The sequence below is a fragment of the Chelon labrosus genome, assembly GCF_963514085.1.
Source record: "Chelon labrosus genome assembly, chromosome: 3".
Taxonomy (NCBI): domain Eukaryota; kingdom Metazoa; phylum Chordata; class Actinopteri; order Mugiliformes; family Mugilidae; genus Chelon; species Chelon labrosus.
Window position 1 is genome coordinate 2,646,812 of NC_140339.1, and position 12,711 is coordinate 2,659,522.

Genomic DNA, 12,711 nt, shown 5'->3' on the forward strand with positions numbered 1-12,711 from the left:
TGGTGACGTTGTTAACTGACTGCTGTCCAGAGGATTTGGACCGTTCCTCTGCTAGCATTAGCAGATGCACTGCAGTAGTACTTTAGTCGTATTTCAGGACTGACATGTCGCGGTAGTATGGGCTTCATCTTTAGTGAAGTATTTCCACTCACTGGTTTGCTACAACGACCCACTGGACTCCTCACCTGTCTTCTAGGAGGCGTCCATGTTGTTATTGTCACATGATCGGCGACTAGTCGACTTGATGATTAAAGCGTCATGCAACAGCAGTAAAGTCAACATGTCGGTACAACCCCAGTGTGGACTACTTACTGCTTGTGAAGGCCATGTTGAGCAGTGTCAAAACACGACTGAAGAGCTCATGCAACATCTGTCCTAAAGTACTCTTATCAACAAACACATTTACAGTTCACGGAAGAAATACCCCAGAGGACACAAAGCCCCGCTGTCTTCCTCTCCTTTCAATAAAAGAAAAACATTAACAGCTGCCAACTTAAATGGAAAGCTGTGATGTAGGCTGCGGTATCAGATGTCATGCATATCGTTTGCCTACATTTATTTGTCGTTTGTATATTTTTCCATATGTGGCTTTCGGTGCAAAAAAAAAAGCAAAATAAATTTGCATGATGTTGGTGTTAGGCCAAAGAGAGGAACAATCATCTGACATGTACTGTGGGAAACAGAGCAGAACTGCTTTGCATCCTGATGAATACTTGCTTTTCTAGCTCGGGGACATCAGAGTCATCTGATCTGTTGTGAAGATAACTCTGAGACGATGCATCTTAACTTGTTAAACATGGACGTGTTGTTTCCTGTATCTGTTTAGTTTTGTTTCTGTTTGGTTCAGGTTTGTTCCTTCATGCCAGTAAAAATAATTCAAAGCTACAAATGAAGACATGTCCTGCTGCATGTGTCACGGTTAATGTGGCAGTAGGACTCAAATGAAGAACACGGGGATGAGGCAGGAGTAGGGAACAAAACGGATTTAATATAAGTATATATAAAAAACAGAAAAGGACCAAAAAGGAGAACTTAGGAACATGAGGAACTACGAGAAACAATCAGGTGGAACGTAACAGACAACTTGACAGAGAACAAAGGTTAAAGGCAGATGGGTTAACAGGTTCACACAGGTGAAACTAATGAGGGCGGAGCCACAAGGAGAAACCAATCTACCAAACACAGGAAGTAAAACAAGACAAGAAACACAGAGAAACCCTGTTTGTATTGATTCATTTATATGTTTATGTGTATTTATTAGTACTAGATAATCTCAAATGTATTATTTTAAATATGCTTCATAGATATATTCGCTTAACCTATTGTTGAGACAGCTACGTATTTGTTAATGTTTCAGGTATTTGCACATATTTAATGAATTATTTTGTATTTTCAGCTATTTTATTTATTTATTTTTTCTACATACTTTTTTTAATTTGTAGTTGTTCATGTGTATTTTTGTAACATTTTGCAATTTTATCTCATTGATTTCTATTTTTTGTGTCAATTTTCTGTATTTTATATTTTGTAGTTGTAGGAAATATATTTTTAAATAATATTTTTCTTTGTACTTTTTCATTCACCATATTTTAGTAATATCAATTTATTGTTTTGTTTTTATGTTCTCTGTGTTTTATATACATTTAAATTATTTTTTTGTAATGTCCTTTATCCATTTATTTTTTTATTAATTTGTGTTTCTTTAATGTTTTTCTGTATTGTGGCACATTTATGTTTAAAGTGGTTTTGTAGTTAAAATATTTTTTAAGTAATACTTTCTGTACTTAGAACTTTTTCATATACTTTTACCTCATTCATTATTACATTTTGTAATGTTTCTCTATTTTTAATTTATTTATGTTTTCCTTATTTCTATTTAATGCATTGTATTTTATACTTTGTTGGAATATTTTCTGAATTTGTGGCTCATTTTGGTTTTTAGTGAAATTTCAGAACATTTAATTTTAAATAATACTCTACATGTTTGTAGATATATGCTTGTTTGCCTATAATTTTTTGTAATTCTTCTGTATTTTTATCTTATCTATTTCAGTATTTTAAAGGCTATTATTTTTATTCTTTTAATGTATTCTGTATTATCAGACTGTTTCTGTTTTGTCTATTTGTTTTTATTGTAATGTTTTAAGGGTTTTTGATATTTTTTTTGAACTTACACCTTTTTCATAAACTGTATATCTTTTCTTTTTTTCTTTTTTTACCTCACTCATTCTTAGTCTTTGTAATATTTTCTGTATTTTCAGCCCATTCATGTCTGAATCACATCCTTCCTACTACATCATCTTTTCAAATCAAGACTTAAAACGCATCTTTTTAAAATGGCTTTTAGTACCCGGTGGTGTGGTGACACTTTATTTTGATTCTATTTTTATTTTACTTTTTATCCTCTCATTTATTGTTTTTAGTTTTTAGGTTTTTTTTTTAGCTTCGTTTCATTAATGTTCTTGTTTTCCGGTGTGTTGTTTTAAATCGTTGTTTAATCTTTTGTAAAGCACCTTGGTTCACCTGTGGCTCGTTGTAAGGTGCTACATAAATAAAGTACATTTACATTAACATTTACATCTATCCACCCGCTCAGACTGACCCCTGCTGGCGACCACTGGGAACTACAAGACCTGGTCTGCTTCAAGGAGCATCAGTATTTTTGACAGTATATAAAATCAACCCTTCACGATTCCTAGACTCACTGGGGATTAATTAATGCTGCACCCTGCTCTACCTCCTCCACCAGTTACAAGGAGATACACAGCACTTACTCTGAGTTCCTACGGAGCAGTTGTCAGTGGCAACAGTCGATCATTGCGACGCCACACCTGTTCTTGTAGAAGGAAACTTCTCAGAAAAGTGGACGAATTATATGAACTACCTGAAATAAACAGCTAGGTCACGTGTTCCACCCCCACCCCCATACACACATACATCTTTTCACAAACAAGTTCAAACAAGCTTGCACGACATCTAAATAGCTTTGTCTTTAAATCAAACCACTCCACCTCCACTTGAAATAGCTTCAAAGGCAGCGGCATGCTGAGCAGTTAAACGATGGTTCGCTCTAATCCTGCAGTGGAATTTCACCTGAACATCGACACACGGAATAATATTAACGCCACGGCTGCAGAGTTTAAGGCCTCCACGGGAACAAGAGTTAGCGCTTGGAGCTAAACCCTATCAGGAGGCTAATACGCTGATGTTTAGGATGCACACACTTGGCAAATTGGCATTAAATTTACATTTAAAGTTAATTTTTATTAGCTTTAAATGGATGCTGGAGGAAAAGTTATAGATATTTGGCTTCTGGCTCCGAAAGGGAGACATCATCTGATGATGAGTCAACTGTTGTGAAGATAACTCTGAGACGATGCATCTTAACTTGTTAAACATGAACGTGTTGTTTCCTGTTGCCTGTTTAGTTTTGTTTCTGTTTGGCTCAGGTTTGTTCCTTCATGCCAGTAAAAATAATTCAAAGCTACAAATGAAGACATGTCCTGCTGCATGCGTCACGGTTAATGTGGCGGTAGGACTCAAATGAAGAACACGGGGATGAGGCAGGAGTAGGAAACAAAACAGATTTAACAAAAATATAAATAAAAAACAGGAAAGGACCAAAAAGGAGAACTTAGGAACATGAGGAACTACGAGAAACAATCAGGTGGAACGTAACAGACAACTTGACAGAGAACAAAGGTTAAAGGCAGCGCTTGGAGCTAAATGCTATCAGGAGGTTAAAATGCTGATGTTTAGGATGCACACACTTGGTAAATTGGCATTAAATTTACATTTAAAGTTCATTTTTAATAGCTTTAAATGGATGCTGGAGGAAAATTATAGGAGGCAAGTTATAGATATTTGGCTTCTGGCTCCAAAAGGGAGTTTCTAGCCTGGTGCAATGAACAATTTTTTTATAGGGGTGAACTATTATTATTTTTTAGTAACCCCTCCGTTCAAATGTGATGAAGGCTTAAAGTTCAGCATAATTCAGCCTAATTGGCCACTGTTAGGGACAAGCGTCGGGCGCTGTCAAAGGTCACTAGCCGTTAGCTGTAGCCTGCAGGCTAGTCCTTTTTTGGGTCCCATTAGATCATTTCAAATGCAAACGCATACTTCAAACATTTGCACAAAATTTACAGAATATTTTTTTGATTTTATCACATAGAAAGAAAAAGCCAAGACATTTGCAGATCCATTTTCTCAGTTATTTATTTCACGTACAAACAGAGAAAAGAAAAACCCGAACACTGTTTTATCGTCGTGTCAGTTTTGTAACATGGTGTCAACGCGTGGCTGCACCTTTAAGCTTTAGAACTTCATTCCACCCCCACACACACACAGCAGATCAGTTGCATTCATTAGGTCTAAATGCAAAATGACAACATGTTAGAAATGAACCGTTTGTTTTATTAAAAGCATCAGTGAGAAACTGTTAAAAAATAAAATTATGGAGCTTTAAAAAAAAAACACGTTTTTAAAGGTTTAAACCTTGAGTGTATGAGATTTTGTGACTACAGGTTGGACAATATTTAATCAGCATGAGAGATTCCAACTTAACTGTTTGCATGGAGGCTGAATATTATGGTCTGAAATGAGCGTGTTGACATTGTATGTTAAAGAATTATAAACCAAAGAGGAAACTGAATAACTGACCTGAAAACCCTGAACAATCAGAAAACCATTCACGTTTTGTTTGGTAACGATGTAAACGAGCACATTCAGACACACAGCAGAACTTATGACACGCTGCCTTTGAAGAACAGACTGCGCAGTCTGCAGCAATCAGTCTGAGTGACAGCACACACTGCAACAACGCAGCTTAACAAACAAGAAAAAAAAGTTTTAGAAATGCTTAGAACAAGTAAACACATGTAGCCTCAAAGAACCCATGGGTATTTCCAAACTAGTGTTTTCAGACAATAAATGGTCAATATCTAAACCTCCTAATCTGGCAACACTTTGACTATGACATCCAGTTTCAGGTCTGCACCACCCACACTTGTTCCCATTTAAAACCTAAAACCCCCCACCGTTCATTTCCATCTGAACGAAGCCACTCACATGAAGCGTGTTTGCTTTTAGCTTTGTTCTCGGATGACTGAGAATCTGAACCTGAGCATGAGTTGATATTGAGGTTGAAAACACTGAACAGAAGTTTATGGGGCACTCTTTATTATTATATAACTTCCCCCGTGAGCGTCCGCCCACGTGATAGCAACAGAAAGCAATATTTCCACGTACATCCTTCCGTAAACACACTGAATGTCATTTATCCTGCCTGCAGCCGCTATGAAAAGACACACTTTGATGCACTTTGGCTCTCACATCATAGTGGTTTGTCGGGCGTGTCAAAATAGAACATACCTGACGTACCTGGACCACGGAAAAGGGTTCAGGGTATATTATCATGACACTAGAATGCAGACCAGGGAGACGCAAACTGGTTTCAGTTAAACACCTTGTTAAAAAAAAAAAAAAAAACAAATAAACAAAAAAATGTTGAGTGGTGAGTTTTTTTTTTTTTTTCTGTGTGTGGCTCATCTACGCGTCAGTTGATATTAAACAGTTCCATTGTATTTGGAGGCTAACACAGCTGTGCAGATATTAAATAATTCACACTCGCAGCTTCATGTTTTTTACTAAAAAATCCTCTATTTTAAAAAATGCAGCGCGTGTTGAGCTGACTTTATTCAAAAGGTTTCTCCCCAGATTCCTACATTTAAATTTAACCTCAACAAGAAGAGCTCCACATCTGCTTTGTGCTTCGTTTAACACTTATTCCCAACAATTAACATGTCAGCAGTACTTCCCCGGCTTTTTAAAGTCATTCCAAAGCCATATTCGATCCATTTTTGCATTTGTTGTGGTGGCGACTATCCTGGAGAAAGCACAGCGTCTGTACAACAGAGGAGCGACGTGGAAGTAATTCCAGTTTGGAGGGTCGGTGGGACGGATCCCTGCGTACTGCATGCACAAACCTAAATACACATCTTCGATGTAGAGAGCTTTAACGTGTCTGGATGCCTCCACCAGCTTTTTCGGGAGGTCTAAAGACAAAATGTAGCCCAGACCCAGAGCATAGCGTGGGTACTGTGAGTTAGCGTAAAGCTCCTTAGGTATGTACCACTTAGATGTTCGGTCTCTCAGGACTCGACCTCCATGTGCCACAAGTCCAGTCATGTAGTTTTCCTTTGGCGCCTCTAGAACCATTTTGATGAGGTTCGGAACATTCAGAAACATGTCTGAGTCGATCTTCATGGCGTAAGAGGCGCTGGAGCAGTAAGAGTCCAGCCACTCCAGCATCACCATAGTCTTGATGGTCAGGTTCTTGTAGCAGTCCAGGAAGTCGCTCTGGACCAGGTCTCGGTGCTCTTTGCTCTCCTGCAGCAGCTGCTCTTGCAGCGGCTCTTGCAGCGGCTCGGCCCCGTCTCCGGTCGGCAGCCCCAGCAGGAAGAACAGCCTCAGCTCTTTGCCCAGCACCAGGCTCTCGTTTCCCCAGGTCTTGCGGATGACATCTCTGTGATCCCGGTTTTGGGGGGCCACAGGGACCACGAGAACCAAGAAGGGCTTCTCCTGCTCACATCTCTGAGGCTCATTTATGATGAAGTTGTACTTGTAGGGGTATTCCACCAAGTATGGTCTAAGAGACACATCAGGGTCAGCTGAGCTTTGATTCACCACTGAAGTATCTGCAGCCTGCCGTGCTGGAGAGGTGGCGACCTCCTCTGTTAATGTCACAGTCTCTCTTTCAGCAGTAGTGTTGGGCTCGGATGTAGATCTAAGATCAGTCGCGTCTTTTCTAATATTTAATCCATGACTTCTGAACTCGTTGATCCATTTAAGGCCCCACACAGGCATCACTTCAATCATGTCCATGTAGTAAAACAGCAAACATGCTCCAAAAATCAGAAAAACCACGAAGGAGGATCGCCGGGAACAAAGTCTCCTGATCATTTTCTTCTCTTGCGACGACACAATTTGTTTAAAGGAAAGAAATACTTCATCAGAGTATTTAATGTTAAACCTGATATTCTCTGTAAAGCTCGTGTAATATTTCAGCATCAAAGTCTTATTTTAGCTCAGCATGACAGGATAACATAAAAGGTCACCTACCTTTACTAACTGTTAATAAACACACTGCCCTGTCTAGAGAGGTTCTGCTTTTCAGTGTGTTGCAGGAAAAACAAAAAATAAAATCCAAGACAATGATAAATTCCTGGCAGAGACTCAGACATGAGTCGTACCTTCTCGTTAAGACATTAACCTGATGTCCTAGTATGATCAGGCAACCATAGCACTGTGTCTTTCTCTACTTACCTGCAGAAGAGACACACCTGTCTCACCTGCCTTTGCTCCACCCCTCTGCTGTTGTCCAGTGGAAAACTTGGAACCCTCCAGAAGACTTGGGAAGATGAGAGCGATTCATTATACTACGTTTAAAACTGCTCATTTTGTTCTATTCATAGTTAGATATATTTATATTAATTAGATTATCTCATTTTCTTTCTGTGTTTGTGCTGATATGTGATTTTAAATTGGACGCACACTGACGAGGCAATAAAATTTCAAGAAAAAAAACCATTACAGGAACGTTTCTGATTGAAAATGACTCAAATCATCAGCAGATTTTCACACAAGTCCTGGAAGTGGAAAACCAGGGGCCCAATCGAACCAATAAAACTGAAATATCATACTTGTGTAATTGTTTATTCAGGAAATTGAGTCATTATTACAAATCTGTGAGCTGCAAACGTGAATGCATCTCCAGGATTACTTCTAAATCTATTTACTTTAAGGACATCTGCTGATATTTGAGTCGTTTTCATGCAGATATGTAGAAAATTCTGAAGACCGTGGCACTTTGTATGTGCTGCCTTTCATTTCTAGAGTTAAAGAAATGTGGATGGAGGGATATAATCTTAATCCTAATCTTTCCTGTAATGTTCTGCTGATCCAGATCAGCCTGATGTTAAATTTCAGGTTTTCCTCTGGACAATGACAGAGGAGGGGTGGAGCAAACACAGGTGTGGCTCTCTCTGCGGGTATGAAAAGAGAGACAGGACTACGGGCACCTGATCGTACCGGGACTTCATGATCCAGGATTAATGTCTTTATGCTCATTAGGATGTATGACTCACGCCTGACTCTCTGCCATGAATTAATCATTTTTGTTTTTCCTTTTTGAAAAGCAGAGCATCTCTAGATATTGAAGTGTGTTTGTTCATGGAAACTAAAGGTATGTGAGCTTTTATTTTATCATTTCATGCTGAGCTAAAAAAAAGACTTTGATGCTGTATCTGTGAAATAATCCACAAGCTTTGCAGAGAATATCAGTTTAAACATTAAATACTCTGACGATTTGAACTGTTTCTTTCCTTTAAAAAAAAAATCTTGTCGTCTCAAGGAGGAAATGATGGACATCAGGAGACTGTGTGTTTGTTCCCGGCGATCCTCCTTCGTGGTTTTTCTGGTCTTTGGAACATGTTTGCTGTTTTACTACATGGACGCGAATGAAGTTATGCTTGACTGGGACCTTAAATGGTTCAAAGAGTTCAGAAGTCGAGCATTAAATATTAGCACAGACAACGTGACTGATCCCAGATCTGAAACTGGGACTGTGACATTAACAGAGGAGGTCGCCACCTCTCCGGCACGGCAGGCTGCAGATACTTCAGTGGTGGATCAAAGCAAAGCTGACCCTGATGTGTCTCTTAGACCATACTTGGTGGAATACCCCTACAAGTACAACTTCATCATAAATGAGCCTCAGAGATGTGAGCAGGAGAAGCCCTTCTTGGTTCTCGTGGTCCCTGTGGCCCCCCAAAACCGGGATCACAGAGACGTCATCCGCAAGACCTGGGGAAGCGAGAGCCTGGTGCTGGGCAAAGAGCTGAGGCTGTTCTTCCTGCTGGGGCAGCCGACCGGAGACGGGGCCGAGCCGCTGCAAGAGCAGCTGCTGCAGGAGAGCAAAGAGCACCGAGACCTGGTCCAGAGCGACTTCCTGGACTGCTACAAGAACCTGACCATCAAGACCATGGTGATGCTGGAGTGGCTGGACTCTTACTGCTCCAGAGCCTCTTACGCCATGAAGATCGACTCAGACATGTTTCTGAATGTTCCAAACCTCATCAAAATGGTTCTAGAGGCGCCAAAGACAAACTACATGACTGGACTTGTGGCACATGGAGGTCAAGTCCTGAGAGACCGAACATCTAAGTGGTACCTACCTGAGGCGCTTTACGCTAACTCACAGTACCCACACTATGCTCTGGGTCTGGGCTACATTTTGTCTTTAGACCTCCCGAAAAAGCTGGTGGAGGCATCCAGACACGTTAAAGCTCTCTACATTGAAGATGTGTATTTAGGTTTGTGCATGCAGTACGCAGGGATCTCTCCCACCGACCCTCCAAACGGGAATTACTTCCACGTCACTCCTCTGTCGTACAGCCGCTGTGCTTTCTCCGGGATAGTCGCCACCACAACTGACCCACACACAGATCGAATATGGCTTTGGAATGACTTTAAAAAGCCGGGCAAGTACTGCTGACATGTTCACGACCTGTTGATTGTTGGGAATAAGTGTTAAACGAAGCACAAAGCAGATGTGGAGCTCTTCTTGTTGAGGTCAAATCTAAATGTAGAAATCTGGGGAGAAAAGTGTTTTTGTTTTTTTTGTTTTTTTTAAACAGAGTATTTTTTAGTAAAAAACATGAAGCTGCAGGTGCATCACTTTGTGCCTACTCCCAGAACTGTTAGCGTGGTTAGCATGGCGGCGAGGTTGTGACTCAGAGATTTCGGTTTAGATTGTATTCAAAACCTAAAAAGATAAGTTATCTGATAAATATCTAAACACGATAAAGCTGAAACCTGTCTGCAAATGCAGAAGTAGTAAAAACTGCAGTTTCTCTTATGTACTCTTGAGTCAGTTCCCATAGATGTTACATTACAGCAGAAATAAACTTACACAGTAAATACAGATAGATCAAGGCTTATATTTCATCGCACTGAGCTTCAAACCCACTCTTCTGGTTTGTTCAACTTGGAATAGATGTTCTTTAATCATGCCGAAAGAGCTATTGCTAGTTTCCTTTTGTTGTGCAGCGCCGCAGCTACAGGCAGCGGATGTGTCACTGGATCGCTCTGATCATTTCAGCTTATTATTTGTTTGAATGTTGGATAATTAAATATGCAGAATTAGGTACTTACAGATGTCATTACAAGATCTGATCCGCGGTCTCATTCCCGACTATCAAGCAGATTTAAAAATATCTCTTAAATAATTTTCACAACGATTCAGGGCATGTCTTAGGTTAACTCGGTGTTAAAGATTTCTTCAGAATCGATTCCAAATCAGATATTAAACTTGGCTCATGTTGGGCAAATACAGTGACCTTGGACCTTGATCTAAACAAAGATGTCATGATCAGGAAATGTGTACAAAGTGCTACGTATGAATACTTATACTAATACAGTGTGAGTGATAAGTAATAATCTGTTTCAGCTCTGTACTTGGATGGGACATATCCAGCTGTGGTTTGGACTGGAAGTTAAAATATCGGAGCACCGGTTTAAGAGTATACCCCTCCAGTGTCACCACCATTCATAATGCAGCTCCTTTTTTAGTTATGAGATGTGGAATCCTTCTGTGATTATTTGTCTAAGGTGGAGGGACCGGTTTCAGTGACAGAAAGGTCATCAGTGGTTAAACAGAATCATTGTGTTGCGCAGCTTGTTGACACTCTTGACGCTTCACATGTAAAGTTCAGATACTGTTTCCTGGTTGATGAAGCTGCAAGACGTCACCTCTTTTCTTTTTTATCTTTTATCTCAAACTTATTTGGTTGACAAATAGCTTTATACCTGGATCAACGATTGAATGTCAGCAGGAGGAATTCATGCATTCTGAAATGTTTTCTGGGAATAAAAACGAAGGGAACTGGATTTACCTGGATTCATCCTTGTTCTAAATCACAGATTTTGTCCGACTTTTTTTTTTTTAGGGAACATCTGTGGGTGCTGCATACTTAAAATTCCTATGCTTTGACCAAAAACCATGCGTTGCAGTGTCACTCGATGCAGAAAAGGCGTTAGACAGTGTACAAGTGGCAACACCTGTTTGAGACTGTAGGAGCCATTAATGCATTTTATGTTTCTGTTAGTAGTAAGGTTAAGGGATATTGTTTGGGTTTTTGTGTTTATTAGGATATCATTTATGTGATTATGTTGAGTATAGGGAGTCAGATGGTTATGGGCAGGTATATTAGTTGATATTCACCTGTTGATTTTTGGTTAGACAGAGACAGAGAGAGAGAGCAGGTGGGTCGCTGTATTTTTTTGTTGAAAGCTAATTTTCTTTGACCACTGTGATTATTTTTGGTTATATTTTAAAGCACTTTATCGTGAGTTGATTATCTTTTGTTTGTTAAAAAACGGTTAAACTTACGTTCGAAGTCTCAGTGGATTTTTTTGTAGCGCATCAGACAATAGGGCAAATCTTCTGTCTCTCAGTGAACTCTAGATTTACGAAGTCGCTACAGAAACAACATGGGTCCCAAACTGCTTTACAAACACCTTACGGCACAAATACAAACCAACAAGGCCATTTCGGCCAGATTTGTTTTAATCACGCAGCACTAGACAAGGCTGTTGCCTTTCACCTCTATTATTTGCTTCATATTTTATTTCTATATGCAGACGATATATTAGTATACCTCTCAGGTCCAGATGAGTCTATCCCAGCTCTTATGGACACACTGACAGAATCTGGTAAAATATCTGGCTATAAGATCAATATTAATAACAGTGCTGTCATGCCACTGAATGCCAAAGCTAAAGAGCGCCGCGTATATCCATATAGTGGGAGTAACTGGGGCACCAAAACGCAGCCTCTAAGTAACGCATTATCTGCAGCGAAACTCGTTCATTTTAAGTTAGTAGGTCAATCTACAGACCCCGGGAATAGCACTAGCGTATCATAACAAAATATTGGTGAAATGAACGAGTTTCGTGGCAGATAATGCGTTATTTAGAGGCTGCGTTTGGTGCCCCAGTCACTCCCACTTAATGGATATATGCAGCGCTCCACTGGATCTAAATATCTTCCGAACGACTCCAAATGACAGAAAGTTATATGGATGAGTTAACAGTCATATTTTATGCCAGAAATAAGGTCCAGGTTGTAAAAAACAGTAATTCCCCTTTAAGTCCCCAATTCTGAGTGTTTCTATTGGGCGGCACAAATTAGGCCAATATGGGCCTGGCAGACAGTGCAAGTCCATCCACCTAAGTGGAGACAAATTGAACAGAACCATTTAACAGAGTTGAGATTGGAATCAGTTCCACATATCAGCTCGCTAAGCTCTCTTTCAGTTACAACATCAGTTATTCTCCATACTTATAAGATTTGGCAGCAAATTCGGAAGCAGGTGGCCCTTTCCACTCCGATCCCTCTTTACCTAAAGCCCTTAGAGATAGTATTGGCTTTTATCTTGGCATGAAATGTTGGTTCTTATTGTTTATATTGTTTGATTGGTTTTATGATTTAAATCTTGTTTTTAATTTTTCTTTGTATTTTTATATTCTCATGTCTGTGTACAGCACTTTGGCCAACCTTTTTTTTTAAAGTGCTTTATAAATAAAGATTGATTGATTGATTGATTGATTGAAACCAATGGTTAACAAAAGGTAATACGACTTTTGGGAATT

The 12,711-nt window shown here is 39.6% G+C and overlaps 2 protein-coding genes across 2 annotated transcripts; one reads left to right on the forward strand and one right to left on the reverse strand.

The window, feature by feature from the left end:
- Positions 1 to 5,594: 5,594 nt before the first annotated feature.
- Positions 5,595 to 7,678, reverse strand: LOC311485544 (beta-1,3-galactosyltransferase 1-like). Its single transcript, XM_084541031.1, has one exon. It carries the CDS (start codon positions 7,066 to 7,068, stop codon positions 5,803 to 5,805), a length of 1,266 nt encoding a protein of 421 aa, XP_084397157.1. The 5' UTR covers positions 7,069 to 7,678; the 3' UTR covers positions 5,595 to 5,802.
- Positions 7,679 to 8,216: 538 nt separating this feature from the next.
- LOC311485476 (beta-1,3-galactosyltransferase 1-like) lies at positions 8,217 to 11,050 on the forward strand. Its single transcript, XM_084540897.1, has one exon. It carries the CDS (start codon positions 8,417 to 8,419, stop codon positions 9,551 to 9,553), a length of 1,137 nt encoding a protein of 378 aa, XP_084397023.1. The 5' UTR covers positions 8,217 to 8,416; the 3' UTR covers positions 9,554 to 11,050.
- Positions 11,051 to 12,711: the final 1,661 nt, after the last annotated feature.

Coding starts and splice junctions, on each gene's coding strand:
- LOC311485476 (XM_084540897.1), top strand. CDS start 8,417: ATGATGGACATCAGGAGACTGTGTGTTTGTTCCCGGCGATCCTCCTTC.
- LOC311485544 (XM_084541031.1), bottom strand. CDS start 7,068: ATGCTGAAATATTACACGAGCTTTACAGAGAATATCAGGTTTAACATT.